Source organism: Schistocerca serialis, chromosome 5 (assembly GCF_023864345.2).
Source record: "Schistocerca serialis cubense isolate TAMUIC-IGC-003099 chromosome 5, iqSchSeri2.2, whole genome shotgun sequence".
Taxonomy (NCBI): domain Eukaryota; kingdom Metazoa; phylum Arthropoda; class Insecta; order Orthoptera; family Acrididae; genus Schistocerca; species Schistocerca serialis.
Window position 1 is genome coordinate 762,317,540 of NC_064642.1, and position 21,288 is coordinate 762,338,827.

At 45.8% G+C, this 21,288-nt stretch overlaps 1 protein-coding gene across 1 annotated transcript in view; it reads left to right on the plus strand.

Annotated features, from left to right (window-relative positions):
- LOC126482210 (repetin-like) overlaps window positions 1-21,288 on the plus strand; it is a 78,626-nt gene that overhangs the window by 32,012 nt on the left and 25,326 nt on the right. Inside the window, exon 4 of the mRNA XM_050106189.1 lies at window positions 1,074-1,190. Coding sequence (XP_049962146.1) covers window positions 1,074-1,190 — 117 coding nt within the window. The remainder of the gene's footprint in view (window positions 1-1,073; window positions 1,191-21,288) is intronic.

The window sequence follows — 21,288 nt, forward strand, 5'->3', positions numbered from 1 at the left end:
CCTTCCGACGTTTTATGGATGAGGTTACAAGAGATTTAGATTTTTGTTACGTGTATATAGACGATTTATTGGTGATGTCTGCATCGGAAGAGGAGCACTTACAGCATTTGGCACAAGTGTTTGACCGCCTACGAACACATGGACTAGTAATTAATCCTTCCAAGTGTGTTTTTGGTGAGAAAGAGGTCCACTTTCTAGGATATTTGGTGAATGCACAGGGTATTCGACCGCCACATATAAAGTAGAGGCCATAAACAAATACCCCCGCCCTGTCACAGTCAGAGAATTACGACGATTCATTGGAGTAGTGAATTTCTACCAACGCTTCATTCGCAATCGTGCACTGATAACTGCACCATTGAATGAACTACTTAAAGGCGCACCTAAACCTAACCACAGTGTGCATTGGACTATCGAGGCAGACACCGCGTTTCACGCTATAAAAAAAAGCTATAGCAGAGGCCGCGCAATTAGCACACCCGGTCGCGCATACTCCACTCGCTCTCATGGTTCATGCTTCGTCCACTGCCATTGGTGCCGTACTTCAGCAACAAATTGATCAGTTATGGCAGCCCATTGCATTTTATAGTCATAAGTTGTCACCATCTCAGCAACGTTGGGCAACATATGACCGTGAGCTGTACGCAGCTTATGCGGCAGTAAAAAAATTCAGACACGCATTAGAAGGGCGACAGTTCACGATTTACATACATCATAAACCGCTTACCTATGCCTTTAAGGTAAAGCCAGAGAAAGCACCGCCCAGGCAGCTGCGACACTTAGATTACATCAGCCAGTTCACGACCAGCATTGTGTATGTGGAAGGTTCAAATGGTTCAAATGGCTCTGAGCACTATGGGACTCAACTGCTGTGGTCATAAGTCCCCTAGAACTTAGAACTACTTAAACCTAACTAACCTAAGGACAGCACACAACACCCAGCCATCACGAGGCAGAGAAAATCCCTGACCCCGCCGGGAATCGAACCCGGGAACCCGGGCGTGGGAAGCGAGAATGCTACCGCACGACCACGAGATGCGGGCTGTATGTGGAAGGGAAGCTAAATGTTCCAGCTGATGCACTTTCTCGCATAGAAGCAGTGTCTACAGTAACAGATGACATCGCACAGGTGGAAGCAGTGACAAAGGCCATTGATTACGACGCCGTCGCGCATGCGCAACAGTGTGATAGTGAGTTGCGTCATCTATTGCAACAAGAGAAAGGATTGAAGCTACAGCTCGTGACATTTCCTGAAGCAAGCATTGAGTTGTACTGTGACGTAGCAAGAGGAAAGATACGTCCATTTGTGCCACAGCAATTCAGAACACAGGCAATTGCATCAATGCACAATCTGTCACACCCAGGAGTAAGAGCCACACTCAGATCGGTCATACAAAAATTTGTACGGCCATGTATGCACACAGACTGTAAAACATTTGTGAAGCAATGCTTGGCGTGCCAGAGGAATAAAATCACACAGCACGTCAGGGCACCATTAGGCACATTTCTTCCACCAAATCAGCGTTTTTACAATGTGCATGTTGACATCATCGGCCCACTCTCGACATCGGAAGGCTACAGTTATTGCCTCACGGTGATTGACAGATTTACTAGGTGGCCTGAGGCATTTCCAATGAAGGACATCACTGCAGAAACTATAGCTCAAACATTTTTTCGTGGTTGGATTGCCCGCTTTGGAGTTCCACTGAGAATTACAACTGATCAAGGACGGCAATTTGAAGCCTACGTTTTCAAAGCGTTGGCTACGTTATTAGGTATGAAACGCATACACACCACGACATACCACCCCGCATCAAATGGCATGGTTGAGCGTCTTCATCGACAATCAAAGGCAGCACTGAGATGTCACGCAACACCGAATTGGACAGAGACACTACCTATCGTACTTTTGGGTCTACGAACGTCATTCAAAAGTGATCTGAAAGCAACAGTAGCAGAACCGGTGTATGGACAAATGTTACGCCTACCTGGAGAATTTCTGCACAGCATGGCAGATGATACAATCACAGCCTCAGAATTCGCCACAAGATTAAGAGAGCATATACGCCAATTGAGACCAACAATGGCCAGAAACCACCTTGGAAGACACTCGTTCGTTTTTGCGGAGCTAGACAAGTGCACGCATGTATTCTTACGCAATGATACTGTGCGTAAACCACTGCAGCCACCATATGACGGACCATAACACCCACGGAGTCAAGGCATGCGGAGCAATCACATTATTTACAATACTTTGAGTTTTTGTTCTGGCTGAGAAAATCTTTTTAGCAGCATCCGAGTCAAAATAAATTGCTTCATTTAATTTTGGCGTAGAATCAATTGAGCTGTAGCTGAAATGATGCCTAACATTATGTAAAGCTAATGCTCCTTCTTCAGCAAGAACTCTGTGGCTTATAGCAGTAATAGATTTGTTGTTGCTGAAATCATGTCTCTATCCTAGACACCTAGACATTGAACTGGAAGCCTGAAGGTTTTTTTGTGCTTCTAAGTGACAATGTGATGTTCAAGATCTTGGCCACCTGTGCAAGAAATTTAACATTTCAGTGAAAAAGCAACATGCATTTCGTTTTATAGCGTTCAGGCAGCCAATAAGATTGCGTGTTTCTGCCAGGAATTAAAACTAGTTGTCAATTGTTACTGATGGTCAGTTGGTGGTTAACTGAGCAATATAAAAAAACTAAAAACATTGATTGTGGTGACAGTGTGGCGTCAATTGTTTCGTTATGTCAACAACACGGAATTGTTTACAAAGCGAAAAACGTAAAACCAATCACCTCCCTTCATTCGACGCACAGCTACCAACATCAACAATTCAAGCAGCAGATGACGACATATAAACTGCACTTTAACTTCAGAATACAAATAAATTGAATGGTTATGAAACAATGAAATAAAACCATGACAGTTAATCTGTCGAGTTATTTCTTACCTTCATTGGCCACTAAGACGTACGTTCCAGCTCCACATACCTTATATTCCGCTTCAAATTCATTTCTCCCTTTCTTGGAAGCCGGATATTTGCAGGAGAGGACAACAGAAAATGTACACTTTCGTTTAGGCATAGCCAAATATTTTACGTAACTCACTCGGTTAAAAATTACACTCACAAATCACACTGCACTACAGGAAGCCAAGCCAATACAAAGCGAAGATACGAAACCAAAATTTTAAATAATCGATATTTGCATTCGCTTATAAGTCGATCAACGATAACATCGACGATCCTTGCGCCACCTACTAACACCACCTTCGTACGTGTTTATCACGAAGGCTGTGCCAATAGTTAAAGTATTTAAGTAAAGAGCACCAGAACGGGACAAATTGTAAATTTAACTGTATTACACTCAACTTTGCGAAAAAGCCGGACACTGTAAAAATCCGCCCGGTTGGTTGGTTGAGATTTAAGGGACCAAACAGCAAGGTCATAAGTCCCTTGTTTCAAATATGCGCCATTCCGCTAATGGGACAACTCAGTAAAGTCAGAACAATAAAACGGAAAAAGGGAAAAAACGTTAAAAGGCAGTCATGTTGTCATTGGTAAAAAACAAAATGAGGGAAGTCGGTAAGAGAAAGAACCCAACACTATGCTGAAGCAGCATAGGCAAGACCACCTGTGACTTAAAAGGTACAACTGCTATAATGTAGAAAGTACGTATGGGAATAGAAAGACTAACCAAGCCTTAAAAAAAAAGGGGGGGGGGTAAAAACAGAGTAAAAGGGGAAGAAAAGGGAATTCGGTCAGGGAGGTGAATCAGGAATCTCCGAACACTGCTTACAGTGGGAGACACCCAAACACTCACCGCCCTGCCCCAACACCAGAGAGAGATTAAAAACCTTAAAACTGAGAATAAAAACCACTTTCCCGGAGAAAACCGAGAACCAGAGAGACCATCCGTGAATCGTCAGCCAACATCAAAGGTAAAGTGTGGGGGAGCCTGTACTTAGCACGCAGAGCCAAAAGAAGGGGGCATTCACCAAAATGTGGGCTACCGACTGGAAGGCTCCAGTGGCTCATGAGGCAAAAGAAAACCATGGGTCAACCGAGTATGGCCAACGCGGAGACGACACAGTGTGGTCGAGTCCTTTCGGGAGATGCGAAAGGAAGAACGCCATGGGCCTGGTGTCACCTTAATTGCACGAAGTTTATTAGACAGGGGAGTAGCCTCCCAAGAATTGGCCCATGACTGTGCGAAGTGGGATTTGATGTGAAGCCGTAAATCCGCTGCAGGAGGGGCTACAGAAAACGGGGGGTAAGTAACTGCTCCCCCAGCCAAACGATCAGCGAGCTCATTACCCGGGCTACCCACATGGCCAGGGACCCAAAGGATGTCAATAGAACAAGCAGCACGGTGAATATCAGCAAGATGGTCATGGATGGCAGAGACCAAGGGATGGCGCGAAAAACACCGGTCGATAGCAAGAAGGCCACTCATCGAGTCCGTGCATAACAAAACGCGGTTGTGTTGCGACTGTTTAATAAAGGTAAGGGCCTGGGAAATTGCCATCAATTCCGCAGTAAACACCCCACATGTAGGTGGCAGCAGATGACTTTCCGTTCCAACAGAGGACGTGAAGGCATACCCAACACGATCAGCAGATTTAGAGCCATCAGTGTGAAAAAACAACAGCATCCCGAAACTCCCATAAAATTTGGTGGAAAAAAGAACGGAACACCACCGGGGGGATGGAATCTTTCAGACCGCGGCGGAGATCCATCCGAAGTCGAGGCCGAGGAACTAACCAAGGAGGGGTGGAGGGGAGGGAGCGAGGAAGACAGGACAAAGAAGGAAGCTGAAAATCACGGCAAAGAGACGCAAGGCGCAGCCCAACTGGTAAACCCGCCCGAGGGCTGGAGTCGGGTGGGCGACGTCCATGGTCTGGGAACAGGATAGAATAGGAAGGATGAGTGGGAGAAGGAACGGATAGTGAGTGCATAAGACACCAGAAGCTGGGACCGCCGAACAGAAAGGGGGGGGGGATCCCAGCTTCAACCAGGAGACTATCAACAGGGCTAGTAGGGAACGCACCGGTGGCCAAACGGGTACCACGATGGTGGACTGGATCCAGCACGTGCAGTGTGGAAGGAGCAGCTGAACCATAAACTTGACAACCATAGTCCAAGCGAGACAGAACGAGAGCACGATAATGATGGAGGAGGAGGGAACGGTCTGCACCCCAAGAGGAGTGGGCAAGGAAGCGAAGGACATTGAGTTTACGGAAACATCCTACCTTCAGGAGTCTGATATGGGGCAGCCAAGTGAGCTTGTTGTCGAAAAGAAGACCCAGGAAACGAAACTGTGTGACCACAGGCAATCGTTGTGCAGCGAGATAGAGCTCTGGATCAGGGTGGACCGTAGTACGGCGACAGAAGTGGACCACCCGCGATTTTAAAGGAGAGAATTGAAACCCGTGGGAGAGGGTCCATGCAGAGGCACGCCGTATAGCCACCTGGAGCTGCCGTTCTGCAGATGGCATCGAGGAGGAACTAACCCAAATGCAGAAATCATCCACATACAGGGCAGGGGCGACCAAGGGACCGACAGAGGCCACAAGTCCATCGATAGCAATGAGGAAAAGAAGGACACTCAAGACAGAACCCTGTGGGATGTCCGTCTCCTGGGTCCGTGGAGAACTAAAAGCAGTACCAACTCGAACTCTGAATGACCGATGGATCAGGAACTGGCGGATAAAAATCGGGAGGGGGCCCCGAAGACCCCACTGATGAAGGGTTAGTAAGATGTGATGGCGCCAGGCCGTGTCATAGGCCTTGCGAAGGTCAAAAAACACTGCAACCAAATGGCGGCGCTGGGAAAAAGCCTGCCGAACTGCGGATTCCAAGCGAAGCAAATGATCGATTGGAGATCGTCCCTCTCGAAAGCCACACTGGTAAGGGGACAATAGATCCCGAGATTCGAGGACCCAAGTGAGCCGACGGGCTACCAGCCGTTCAAGTAACTTACAACCAACATTGGTCAAACTAATTGGCCGATAGCTGTCAACAGATAGGGGGTTCTGACCAGGCTTAAGGACAGGAACCACAATGCTATCCCTCCACTGAGAAGGGAAGTCACCCTGGAGCCAGATACTGTTAAACACCCGAAGAAGATGGTGCCGTTGTGGAGCACTGAGATGTTGGAGCAGCTGGTTATGAATGGAATCTGGGCCAGGAGCCGTATCATGAGAAGCAGATAGAGCAGAAAGAAATTCCCATTCAGTGAAAGGTTCGTTGTAAGATTCTGACTCACAAGGGGTGAAACATAAGGTGGAAGCTTCAGCCAGCTGTTTTTGATGAAGGAAAGCAGCTGGATAGGAGGCTGACGCTGACGCCACTGCAAAATGGGTCGCAAGATGTTCTGCAAGAACTAATGGGTCCGTACAAATGCCATCTGGGAGGTGAAGGCCTGGGAGGGTGGACTGCCGATGGCAACCTTGGAGAGAACGAAGTGTAGCCCATACCCGTGACAGAGGGACAGTAGAACCAAGGGAAGAAACGAATCGTTCCCAACATATCCGCTTACCCTGTTTGATTAAATAACGGGCTTTAGCACGGAGGCGTTTAAAGGTAGTAAGGCTGGCTACGGATGGGTGCCTCTTAAAGTGTTGCAAAGCTCGACGGCGATCACGGATGGCAATGGCAATGGCCGTACTACACCACGGGACTTGTTGGCGACGAAATGGTCCAGATGAGCGCGGGACAGCAAAGCTAGCAGCGCGAACAATCGCGTCAGACACGTCACATAGGACGTCATCAATACAACCCGACAAAGAGGGAGAAAACTCGACCTGCGCAGTGTATAGAGGCCAATCGGCGCGGTGGAAAGACCAACGAGGTAACCTGTCCATTGGGGAGCGGGAAGGGAGCGTGATAATCAACGGGAAATGGTCACTATCACAAAGGTCGTCGTGTGGCGACCAGTGTAATGAAGGGAGGAGAGAGGGAGAAGAAAGTGAAAGATCTATGGCAGAAAAGGTACCGTGACCGGCACTGAAATGAGTAGGGGAGCCATCATTAAGAAGGCACAGGTCGTGGTCTGCAATAAATTGGTCTATAAGAAGACCTCGTCTAGATGGAAAGGCACTGCCCCACAAAGGATGATGAGCATTAAAATCCCCAAGGAGGAGGAAGGGAGGAGGAAGTTGCTGAAGAAGGGTGGTTAAGGCAGCAGGTGTAAGAGTCCTGTCAGGAGGGAGATAAAGATTGCTAACTGTGACTGCAGAGTCTAAGTGGACCCTAACAGCAACCGCTTCCAATGTAGTTTGGAGAGGAATCCACGTGCTAGCAATGTTTGTACAGACCAACGTACAAACGCCAACAGAAGCCCGCAAGGGTCCGACCTGATTTCGACAGAAAACACGGAACCCACGGAGGGTCGGTGAGTGAGCATCAGTAAAATGAGATTCCTGGAGAACCACACAAGCTGCAGAGTAGGACGAAAGAAGGGATTTCAATTCCGGAAGGTGATGATAGTATCCATTACAATTCCATTGGAGAACCACAGAATGATGGTTTAAATGAGGGCTGAACACGCTAAATCCAGTCATACCGCCGGGTCCCCACCTGTCACCGACAAGGAGGGGGCGACATCCATGAACGACAGGTTAGAATCCGGTTGTGAAGTTGGGGAAGGGACCTCCGGCGACACCAGAGGCTCTTTGTCCCGGGACTTATGTTTCTTCTTCTTTTCAGGCTGAGATCAAGGAGGGCTGTGTGGCATAAAGGAGCCAGCTGCAGCAAGATCGGGAACAGAAAGAGACCGGGCGACCTGGGGGCCGACAGACCGCGGCTCTCACGGTCGCCGCGCAGCAGCAGACCTTTGACCTGGAAGGTGCCGGGAAGGGGCATCCCGGGAGGGGCGCCCTTGACCGGCAGACGCCGAAGGAGTGGGACACTTCTCCGGCTGGGGAGGGGGAGCAGCGCCCATAGGAGAAGGTGTGGGAGCCTCAGGGGAGGGGGGGAGGAGAGGGGTCCGGGTTGGGGGTAAGGAAGGGGGAGGAAGGGGTGAAGATGTAACCAAGGCGTAACTGGATGTCATGGACACAGGGTGCAGTCGTGCATATTTCTTACGGGCCTCTGTGTAGGTCAAACGATCAAGGGACTTACACTCCTGTATCTTTTTTTCTTTCTTATATACTGGGCAATCTGGTGAACGTGGAGAATGACTACCATGACGATTTACACATACAGGAGGGGGAACACAGGGACTCCCCTCATGGAGTGGACGTCCACAGTCACCACAGAGAGGGGCCTGGGAACAGCGAGAAGACATGTGGCCAAAACGCAAGCACTTAAAACACCTCATAGGAGGTGGGATGTACGGCTTCACATCACAGTGATAGACCATAATCTTAACTTTCTCAGGGAGGGTATCCCCTTCAAAGGCCAGGATAAAGGCACCAGTATCAATACAATTATCTTTAGGACCCTTCTGAACACGCCGAACAAAGTGAACACCCCGCCGTCCGAGATTGTCCCGAAGTTCCTCATCAGTTTGAAGGATGAGGTCCCTTGTACCATATTTAGAGACTGGTGAGGGGTAATGGACACAGGAATTGTGCCAAGATGGGTACAGGCATGAAGGGCTGCAGATTGCGCAGCTGAAGCAGTTTTTATCAGCAACGAACCTGACCGCATCTTGCTCAGGGAGTCCACTTCGCCAAACTTGTCTTCAATGTGTTCCACAAAGAATAAAGGTTTGACACTGGTGAAAGTATCTCCATCAGTCCTGGTGCAAACTAGATAACGGGGGAAAGGTTTTGCCCCTAGACGAAGGGCCTGACCCTCTTCCCAGGGGGTAGCCATGGAAGGGAAGGCCGAAGGGGCAAGAGAAGCAGCACTTGAGGAATCAGTTCCACGCAGAGAGACAGCCACAGAAGAACGGCCAGAGTTTTGGACCCGTATGCGTTTCATCTGCATAGTGTCCGCCCTGATACCACCCACTCCGATCAGGGGCTCTCCTCACGGGCGCCACCCAGCCACAGCAAGGGTCGTCTGGCACGGCGGCCATTGCCGGGAGTTCCGATGCTCCAGGATGACGAGCAACCACTCCAAGGCGTGCATGAGGAGGTCACAGTTCAGGTATCAGAAGTGTGATCCTTGTGTGTTCAGGGGGCTCAACCAAAAGGGTACATAGCGACCTCACCACAGGGGCTGGCTACCATGCTGGCTATGCACCCTAGCATCAGACAACGACGTGAAAGAAAAGGTGCAATGTACTAGGAGGGCGCACGTCGGAGACACTAGGTAAGGTGCTCTTCCCCAAATGGCTCAAACTACGGAGGAGAAATTTTGTAATGGAGGTCAAACCCCAGAGGGGGACCAAGGAATGCCAAAAGGAGGAGATGAGTACGCAACAAATCCTAAGTGTAAAACCAACAGAACCAGGAGGATAGCAGGGGCCAACATAAGCAAGGACACCAATAGAGGGAGAGGAGAGGGCGAGGGGAAAGGAGCATGGAGTTGAAAGGAGGGGAAGGGAAAGGAAATGCAGCCCGGGAGAGAAAGAAGGCTGCAATGGCTCGGGGCCCCGTGCTCGCCTCGGACGTATCCACAAAAGATTTGTGGACCCCCTGGGGGGAAAAATCCGCCCGGACCCCGGACAAAGGGCTAAAAAGGAGGACATGTCCGGATTAATCCGGACGTCTGGTCACTCTAGTAAAGAGAAAACAACAGGGAAATGGACATGAAGTTTAGTCTAAATGCGCTCTTCAAGGGCATAACACATATATAAAACCGACAATCCTTGTTCAACGTCTTAAAAGACGTCTTAAAAAATCAGGGACTCGACCCAAAAGCACTACGATTAATCGGACAGACATTAGCTGATATCGAAGGTTAAATTCATGGGTGAACTCTCTGACGCCATCATGGTGAAAACTGGATTGCGCCAAGGCGACGGATTATCCCTACTATTATTCAACCTAGACCTGGACAAAGTAATGAAGGAATGGGAAAAAGAACTGAAAACTCAAGGATACTGGAAACGAACACTACTGGGAAGATGCCAGGACGAAGTAAAAGTATCAAACCCAGCTTTCGCAGACAAAGGAACGACAGCAACCAAACAAATATGGGTACTAAAAGAATGAGCAGAAAAAGTTGGGCTGCAAATCTCTTTCGAGAAGTCTGCATTTTTCTGCTCAAAACCAAACATAACAAAATTAGACACAAAATACGGCAAAATAAACAAGTTGCACACTTCAAGTATTTATGTGAAGTCCTTAAACATACAAGAGGAGAAAAAATCGCACAGAAGACTCGACTACAAAAAATGAAGAGAGCGTTCGGCAAGACACGGCACGTAAGTAATAAAAAATGCATGTCCATTCACACAGAAGTCAGGCACTACAACACAGTAATCAAGCCTGAAACACTGTATGCAAGTGAGACGCTAACATTCCATATGAAAAGTGACATGGAAAGCATACTGAAGGAAGAAAGGAAAATCGTGAGGAAAATTCTCGGCCTAAAGCTGGCAGAAGAGGGATACAGATTACACTCTAGGAACACTACAGAGAAGATGTCAAAAATAGCAGCAGATGTCAGAAAAGGAAGGTTGAAGTTCTATGGTTACACCATCAGGCTTTGACCAAAACGACTCATCAAGAGAATTCTAATTTGTGTACAATTATCAACGTCAAATCAATAATACCACGGATCGCACAAGTCAAACTGGACCTAGAAGTAGCAAAACTCGATCCAACAGAAACTGAAGACAGAAATGTATACAGGCACAAGATACACAAGTGGAATGGGAGGTCAGAGAATTTTCAAATGTGTGTGAAATCTTATGGGATTTAACTGCTGAGGTTATCAGTCCCTAAGCGTACACACTACTTAACTTAAATTATCCTAAGGACAGACAGACACACCCATGCCCGAGGGAGGACTCGAACGTCCGCCGGGACCGGCCGCACAGTCCATGACTGCAGCGCCTGAGACCGCTCGGATAGTCCCGCGCGGCTAGGTCCGAGAATGAAGTCCCAAAGAAACCATGGAGAAAGTGGACTGAAGATAGAAAGAGAAAAAATGAGAGAATCGTGGAAGATCAGAAAGAACGCTCAAATGAGGCAGAATGCTTTGCGTTATCGTACAGGGTCTCGGCGCAGATAATATATATCCAACCCATCGCACAACCACCACCCTGGAGGAAAATAGGATCTAGCGTACCATTAAATACTCTGTTATATGCTGATGACCAGATAAATCTACAGGGAACAGAAAATAACTTACAGAGAGCAGTATACAGATTGACCCAAAACATAGTGAATTACAACTTAACTGAATCTGCAAATAAGGCAAAGAGGATGGCTTTCAAAGGAACGAATCCAGTCAGACCGAAAATAATAAATGAGAAAATTTTAGAGCAAGTATTACACTTAAGTTATCTAGGATGTGATATTAGTTTTAACTACGACAATAACACTGAGAAGAACGTTAATAAATATTAAAAGTTGGTAGAACTTTGGGAAGAAAAACACGAAAAGGACCACAAATGAAATTCTATAAAGTTATGGCTGCTCCTACCCTTGTATATGGTTCCCAATCATGGATAGTAATTTAAAAAAAATCACTGATGCAAGTAGCAGAGATGAAGTTCATGAGATATGTTAGAGGCTATAATAAAATGGATAAAATAAGGAATGAAACAATAAGATCAGATTTAAATATCTTTTCTATTAATGACAAGATAGAAGACAACAGAATTAAACGGGAAGATCATGTAGACAGAATGACGGAAAGCAGAGTGCTAAAAAAGATAAAGAATTATCGGCCTACTTGGAAGAGAGACCTAGAATGACCTCATAAGAGATGGATGGTTGGATCGATGGATGATAGAGACCGGGACAGATCTAATGATGATGATTGTGATGAAAGAACGCTTGGGAGAGTGCAGGGGGTAGACACTTTCCAACGATGAGGACGTTCGCCCTGTGGTCCTCGAATGAATCCGTGACCAAGAAGCGGATTTCTGTCGTCGACGAACTGAGCTATTGGTAGAACGCTCCAGTCGTTGATCACAGACACTCGCTGACTGTTGAAAAATAGTGTTGTCTGTCTGTATTACTTTCATGTGTAGCACAGCACTCAGTAAAAGTCACTTGGCCTGCCGTAATGATGTGTAACTGACTTCATGAAGTCCCCTCGTAACAATGTAGCGGAATTAAAGGAAAACTGTAATTCAAAACAGAAAGAGACCAGGTTGCAGCCTACCGCTGGTGCAAAGACTTTGGCTTGAAAATGGAACTGTAAAATATTGTTTATGGAAAGCATCACATTTACGACGTCAAGCCTATTATGAGGAAATAATTTAGTTAGCAAGATGAAAAGAATGAAAATCGTGAGTTGTAGCAGCGGGTGTTTCGATGCTGGGAAAAGAACTGTTTAGTGACGTTAGCAGCCCGAAGCCCTGATGACGCTTACGCTGATGCTAGAGGGGCGTTTTTTTAACGCAGCTTTTATGCGATAAATAACGCAAGAAATATGAACCCAGTGTTGTGTATGACGCAGCTACACGGTAGGGAAATTAACGCACACTGTCGAAGGACAGCCACATCCTCACGGTCGTACAGCAGACGGATGTGACTGGACCCATTTTCTTGCGTCAGGAGTCTCAAGTGGTAGCGGCTACGCATGCGTTGAATAAGGCCTCTTTCACATATACGGTTCTGATCGTGCGGCGAAAAACCGCACGAGTTTCAGCAGTGACTGTGTGGTTTTCACATTGCACGGTTTTTTGACCACTTGTAGATATCTATTGAATTTGTTCAATGTGCGTGTGAAGATGAACCGTAAAAGAAGTTTTGCTATGCGGTTGTTTCATCGTCGTTGCCGAGAAAGAGTTAAACATTGCCTTTTGTAGGTGGGCCCCATTAACCAGAGAAGAGAGGAAGTAGGTTTATTTTACACACACCATGAAGATTTGAGGAACGACGGCAATAAATTCTTTAACTATATCCAAATGTCTATTATCTTCTTTGACCGATTACATAGAGAACTTAAGGATGTGTTACAACGACAAAACATAATTCCGCAATTGCATACAACCTGTTCAAATGCTGGCTATCACTTTAAGGTAGGTTAATACACGAAAATCAATTCCATATATGGGTACTTATTAATTTGTTTTTACATTTCGATTCCACGCAAATCTTGAGGTAGAAAAGTCAGTATCAATATCAACAGTTGAATCTAAAGATTTGGTAGCAGGACTGACTGTATTGTCACCTTGTGGCGATAGGCTCTCAGCGAAAATGTTGTAGAACTGCGTTGTTGATGGTAAGCCTTCATGACTACTAGTGGAGAGCGAGGGGTGTGGTGATGGCACTTTATTTCTTTGTCGCTAAGAACAGCGATCTTGAGAAGTTCGTAATTGTTGAGTCGGAAAAAAAGTCGTGTTTGGTGTAACTGAAGGAGGATGAATCAGAAACCCGTGGTAAGTGGACATGGAAGCTGCATTTTCCCTAGGTGAATAAGAATAAGCTTGAAACTGATTATGATAGGGCCTGCGATGTGTGTGATGGGTAAATGAAGGAGGTTGAGCTGTTAATTTCTTTTTCCTTTCGTATATATTCTCTGTAACTTTGAGAACTCCCATCTAAAACAGCAGATAATCCTGTTCATCAAATTTTTCCAGATGAGGCTTGAGACTAAGTAAAAGTGACATTCTACACACACACTCCGCAAGCCACCTGACGGTGTGTGGCGGAGGGTACCTTGAGTACTTCTATCGGTTCTCCCTTCTATTCCAGTCTCGTATTGTTCGTGGAAAGAATGATTGTCGGTATGCCTCTGTGTGGGCTCTAATCTCTCTGATTTTATCCTCATGGTCTCTTCGCAAGATATACGTAGGAGGAAGCAATATACTGCTTGACTCCTCGGTGAAGGTATGTTCTCGAAACTTCAACAAAAGCTCATACCGAGATACTGAGCGTCTCTCTTGCAGAGTCTTCCACTGGAGTTTATCTATCATCTACGTAACGCTTTGGCGATTAGTAAATGATCCTGTAACGAAGCGCGCTGCTCTACTCTTCGTTGGGTCTTCTCTACCTCTTCTACGTATCAACCCTATCTGGTACGGATCCCACACCGGTGAGCATTATTCGAGCAGTGGGCGAACAAGTGTACTGTAATCTACTCCTTTTGTTTTCGGACTGCATTTCCTTAGGATTCTTCCAATGAATCTCAGTCTGGCATTTGCTTTACCGACGATTAATTTTATATGGTCATTCCATTTTAAATCACTCCTAATGCCTACTCCCAGGTAATTTATGGAATTAACTGCTTCCAGTTGCTGACCTGCTATATTGTAGCTAAATGATAAAGGATCTTTCTCTCTATGTATTCGCAGTACATTACCTTGTCTACATTGAGACTCAATTGCCATTCCCTGCATCATGCGTCAATTCGTTGCAGATCCTCCTGCATTTCAGTACAATTTTCCATTGTTACAACCTCTCGATAAGTTATATCATCCGCAAAAAGCCTCAGTGAACTTCCGATGTTATACACATTTTGCTGCATCGTTTGTCTTGTTCTAGAGCCTTTAATATTTTCATTTCGATTTCATAAGGTTTTCTTTGTTTTGTGTTTGTATGACGGGCGCGTTTGGATAACAGTAGTGTGGCTGATGTATCAAATGGCTCAAAAAACATTCTCAATATTTTCAGCGCAGGCCTGAGATTTTATATCTTCTTCCAGTCTGGCAGCGTGTTCCGATTGAAATCTTTTCTCTGTCTCTCGAGCATCATACAGTTTTTTGTAGAAACTGCAGCTGATCAGAATATGCATACTTTTACACTTTCTTTGATACTGAGCCACTTTTTTTGGTAGCTTCAATTTTTACGTTTGACTTGATAAAGGAGTCTCGTAGACTGGCCCACCTCCGTATTACCTTTTCGCCTGCAACAAAAGAAAAAAATACTCTGAGAAAAAAAAAAATTAATTTTGTGCGCAAGAAAGCAAAACTGTAACAAAAAATTTCCTCTGTAAACTAAACGTTATAGGTTTCCTTTCCCTTCAGGTGTCTGGCAAGCGGTTTTTTCCTTCACTGGCTTACATTTCCAGTACAGAATTCTACAGCAAGTAAAGTAGATAATGATTTACGCACAGGAATTTGGTCAGCACTGAGGGAAGAACTTATACAAAAAGCGACCAAAGAGGTATGGGAATCAATTGCGGCTGCATCTGAACGTAATGCTTATTTCCCCCACTGCTTGGGAGCGGTGGATGGGAAACATACCATACTACCCCATTTAATAGCTGATCGATGAATTTTAAAGAATGCTTTTCTGTAGTTTTAATGGCTGTATTGAATTACAACTACAGATTCATTTATGTCCACATAGGAAATTATGGCAAAAACTCTGTCTCTTCAGTGTTCAGACAGTCCAGTTTACAGAAGTCCTTTGTACATGACAGAGATGGATTTGTAGTTGGGCACACCACATCCATCACTGGTTTGGAAGACTTGCCCCCAAGATGCTAACATAAGAGGAGGACTGACAGCCAACGCCCTAAGGAATACGATTTATACATATTTCACGACACATGCTCGAAACGTGTCATGGCAGTTGTCAAAAATATAAATTAATAAGCTTTATACTTATAGAATTTATAACGTTAAGTAAATGCTGTTTAAAACTTATTTATAACGCATGAAGTTTAGTGTTAAATAAATACTTACAAAACGCATTTTTATCTTCGTCTTCCATGACATCGAAATCTTCCTTCAGTGCAATTCAAACTTCCCGCCACGTCGTCTTTGTAGCAATACAATCTTTATACCCGTCCAGAGTTTTGCCCCGCAGACAAGGTCTTAATTCCACGAAGGTTGTCAAAACTTCAGCATCAGTTTCATCCATTCTTGGACTCTTTACTGTAAACAAGAATAAACACAAATAAATAACAAGACACTGCAACGAATTTGTCGGCGCCGTACGACTCAAAACCGTCCAGTGAGAAAGCATGTATTTAGTGATGTAGGCCACTGATGTCGAACTTGCTGTAAGGCGACGGTCGAGTGTAGTAACAAGACACGGCTGCAATAGGACACGGCAGCGACATTTTACTCTCACCGTATAATGTGAAAGATTTCTACACACCTACAGCCATACGGTTTTTTGCCGGACGGTCAGCACCGTATAAGTGAAAGAGTGCTAAGCCACTGTTGTGCCGAGTGGGCGGTTCCACGATTGTTGAGAGCTCTCCTACATTCACCTTCGTACACGTGGTTGGCCCCATACTCAACAGTGGAGTTGTTGGCAGTGAAATGCTTACAATGGAGGTTAAAAAGAACAAATTGTTATACGATGTTCGCGACGCAGATCATAAAAATCTTATAAGGAACAAGATGCATGGACAAGTGTATATGAAACAGTTATCGGAGATCGATGGGGAAATATGGAAGCAGAAGAAGGACATGAAATAGGTCAACCTTTGTAGTATTATTTATTTATAGTTCCTGAAATAGTACATACCAATAACGATTTCATAAGCACATTAATGCTACCTAGATTCGTTAAATACTAAGTGGCTATCATGAAATGCATTTGACAAGAAACTAGTTGAATAATGAAAGCAATATAAACTGTTTTGAAATTGTTAGTTACCTTTCATTTTGTCCAGAAACTAATTCAGTTCCAGTATCTATATGTAGTCATTCTGCCACGGAAGTGAACCTTGCCATGAAGTATGCCGCAGAAATTTCTAGTACATTGATTCCCATTGGAATTCCCCTAGTTCTGGGAGTCGGTACACTTTATAAAAAAAGACGTTAGTGTGTCTATGAAGTCGATTCCATCCCGTTTTCTGACCAAGTTGTGTAACAAACAACACGTTTTGATTACAGAATTTGTAAACAGCATGAACGTTAAGAGGACAGTGAAAAATGCAACTCTAATTGCTTAGTGTTCTAAATGCACATTCGACAAATCTTCGGACTGTGATGAGCCGATTACGGAATTTTTTCTTCGTCTGTTAAAAGTTTTCTTCGATAAGGCAACATTACATTTTGACATAGAGCAAAACCTTCTTCAGCTAGAGAGATGGACGGAGTGAGTTTTGATTCATTTTTTTGGAAATTTGTGGTAAGGTCGTATGGGACCAAACTGCTGAGGTCATTGGTCCCTAAGCTTAAGCTATATTTAATTTAACTTAAACTAACTTACGCTAAGGACGACACACACACACACACACACACACACACATATATATATACACTCCTGGAAATTGAAATAAGAACACCGTGAATTCATTGTCCCAGGAAGGGGAAACTTTATTGACACATTCCTGGGGTCAGATACATCAAATGATCACACTGACAGAACCACAGGCACATAGACACAGGCAACAGAGCATGCACAATGTCGGCACTAGTACAGTGTATATCCACCTTTCGCAGCAATGCAGGCTGCTATTCTCCCATGGAGACGATCGTAGAGATGCTGGATGTAGTCCTGTGGAACGGCTTGCCATGCCATTTCCACCTGGCGCCTCAGTTGGACCAGCGTTCGTGCTGGACGTGCAGACCGCGTGAGACGACGCTTCATCCAGTCCCAAACATGCTCAATGGGGGACAGATCCGGAGATCTTGCTGGCCAGGGTAGTTGACTTACACCTTCTAGAGCACGTTGGGTGGCACGGGATACATGCGGACGTGCATTGTCCTGTTGGAACAGCAAGTTCCCTTGCCGGTCTAGGAATGGTAGAACGATGGGTTCGATGACGGTTTGGATGTACCGTGCACTATTCAGTGTCCCCTCGACGATCACCAGTGGTGTACGGCCAGTGTAGGAGATCGCTCCCCACACCATGATGCCGGGTGTTGGCCCTGTGTGCCTCGGTCGTATGCAGTCCTGATTGTGGCGCTCACCTGCACGGCGCCAAACACGCATACGACCATCATTGGCACCAAGGCAGAAGCGACTCTCATCGCTGAAGACGACACGTCCCCATTCGTCCCTCCATTCACGCCTGTCGCGACACCACTGGAGGCGGGCTGCACGATGTTGGGGCGTGAGTGGAAGACGGCCTAACGGTGTGCGGGACCGTAGCTCAGCTTCATGGAGACAGTTGCGAATGGTCCTCGCCGATACCCCAGGAGCAACAGTGTCCCTAATTTGCTGGGAAGTGGCGGTGCGGTCCCCTACGGCACTGCGTAGGATCCTACGGTCTTGGCGTGCATCCGTGCGTCGCTGCGGTCCGGTCCCAGGTCGACGGGCATGTGCACCTTCCGCCGACCACTGGCGACAACATCGATGTACTGTGGAGACCTCACGCCCCACGTGTTGAGCAATTCGGCGGTACGTCCACCTGGCCTCCCGCATGCCCACTATACGCCCTCGCTCAAAGTCCGTCAACTGCACATACGGTTCACGTCCACGCTGTCGCGGCATGCTACCAGTGTTAAAGACTGCGATGGAGCTCCGTATGCCACGGCAAACTGGCTGACACTGACGGCGGTGGTGCACAAATGCTGCGCAGCTAGCGCCATTCGACGGCCAACACTGCGGTTCCTGGTGTGTCCGCTGTGCCGTGCGTGTGATCATTGCTTGTACAGCCCTCTCGCAGTGTCCGGAGCAAGTATGGTGGGTCTGACACACCGGTGTCAATGTGTTCTTTTTTCCATTTCCAGGAGTGTATATATATATATATATATATATATATATATACCCGAGGTAGGACTCGAACCTCCGACGGAGGCAGCCGCGCGGACCGTCACAAGACGCTCTGGACCGCGCGGCTACCTCGTGTGGCTTTGGATTCATTCTGAAGTTCAGATGGTTCAAATGGCTTTGAGCACTATGGGACTTAACTTCTGAGGTCATCAGTCCCCTAGAACTTAGAACTACTTAAACCTAACTAACCTAAGGGCATCACACATATCCATGCCCGAGGCAGGATTCGAAACTGCGACCGTAGCAGTCGCGCGGTTCCTGACTGTGGCGCCTAGAACCGCTCGGCCACACCAGCCGGCCATTCTGAAGTGGTTGTGGTAAATGTAAATTGGGGCTACCTGAATGGATTATCTGCCCTATGTAACTACCTTATAGTACATTTAAATCACCATATCTTCCAAACGCACCGACGTCAATGTATGCGAAACAATAATCAGCATCCAATGTAGGTCTTATTACTATATACAATTACGTTTTGTTATTAAAAAGTCGCTTCCACTGTGTGACGGCTTAATTTTTATTTTTCAGCCGTTCTGGTATATTTATGCACTTTCCTTTCCGAGGTCGAGCTGCAGTTGCTGGACGTATTCACCCCCACCTGTTTTTTTTTCTGTTTCCGTCTTCTGGCAACCAATAACGAAATAATCGCTTTTGATATTATGCTCAGTTTTGTGGCTGAACTTGTCAGTTATCAACACGCGTACTCCAGTCTGCGTACAATGGACCGAGCTACAGTGGAAGCTACGTTAACAATACTAGGGCTGCCATATCTAGGTGGGACCTTGTCGGGACACACTGATATGGGGCTGTAGAAATGAAACAAAAATTTTATTTACTGTAATTACTTTTTATTTAGAAAACAATTACATGGAACTTGTGGCAGTAGTAGTTTTGGTAGCCACATTTTTCGAAAGGTTTCACCTTTTTTCAGCAAGTCTTTTTTGCCTTTTACATATTTATAAAACTCTTTGCAAGTCAGCTTGTAATTAAACTGCCACTGTAAGATTGATTCCACAGCCCCTGGTAGCAGTCGATTTCTTTCGTCAGTCCACTGGGCCGACATCAGCAAAAATACTCCTCCCACAACTGCGTTGTGTGCGCGTAAAGAAAACAAATACCCGCATCATTTTAGCAGTTGGCATTTGCGATCAGGTTTTCCGTTTCCATGAGAAAGTAAATCCCTTATTTTGCCTTGGTGATCGTTCCTCCCTATGTAGGACGGTGTCAACAAAACATTTTCACATTCGGAGGAGAAAGTTGGTGATTGGAATTTCGTGAGAAGATTCCGTCGCAACGAAAAACGCCTTTCTTTTAATGATGTCCAGCCCACATCCTGTATCATTTCTGTGACACTCTCTCCCATAATTCGCGATAATACAATACGTGCTGCCCTTCTTTGAAGTTTTTCGATGTACTCCGTCAGTCCTATCTCGTAAGGATCCCACACCGCGCAGCAGTATTCTAAAAGAGGACGGACATTCGTAGTGTAGGCAGTCTCCTTAGTAGGTCTGTTACATTTTCTAAGTGTCCTGCCAATAAAACGCAGCCTTTGGTTAGCCTTCGCCACAACATTTTCTATGTGTTCCGTCCAATTTAAGTTGTTCGTTACTGTAATACCTAGGTATTTAGTTGAATTGACGGCTTTTAGATGAGACTGATTTATCGTGTAACCGACGTTTAACGAGTTCCTTTTAGCTCTCATGTGGATGACCTCACACTTTTCGTTATTTAGGGTCAACTGCCACTTTTCGCACCATTCAGATATCTTTTCTAAATCGTTTTGCTGTTTGTTTTGGTCTTCTGCTGATTTTATTAGTCGATAAACGACAGCGTCATCTGCAAACAACCGAAGACAGCTGCTCAGATTGTATCCAAAATCGTTTGTATAGATATATAGATAAGGAACGCCAGAAATCACTTCTGTTTTACTCTATGACTTTCCGTCAATTACTACGAACTGTGACCTCTCTGACAGGAAATCACAAATCCAGTCACACAACTGACACGGTATTCCATAAGCACGCAATTTCACTACGAGCCGCTTGTGTGGTACAGTGTTAAAAACCTTCCGGAAATCCAGAAACACGGAATCGATCTGAAATCCCTTGTCAATAGCACTCAACACTTCATGTGAATAAAGAGATAGTTGTGTTTCACTGGAACGGTGTTTTCTAAACCCATGTTGATTGTGTCAATAGACCGTTTCCTTCGAGGTAATTCATAATGTTCGAACACGATATACACTCCTGGAAATTGAAATAAGAACACCGTGAATTCATTGTCCCAGGAAGGGGAAACTTTATTGACACATTCCTGGGGTCAGATACATCACATGATCACACTGACAGAACCACAGGCACATAGACACAGGCAACAGAGCATGCACAATGTCGGCACTAATACAGTGTATATCCACCTTTCGCAGCAATGCAGGCTGCTATTCTCCCATGGAGACGATCGTAGAGATGCTGGATGTAGTCCTGTGGAACGGCTTGCCATGCCATTTCCACCTGGCGCCTCAGTTGGACCAGCGTTCGTGCTGGACGTGCAGACCGCGTGAGACGACGCTTCATCCAGTCCCAAACATGCTCA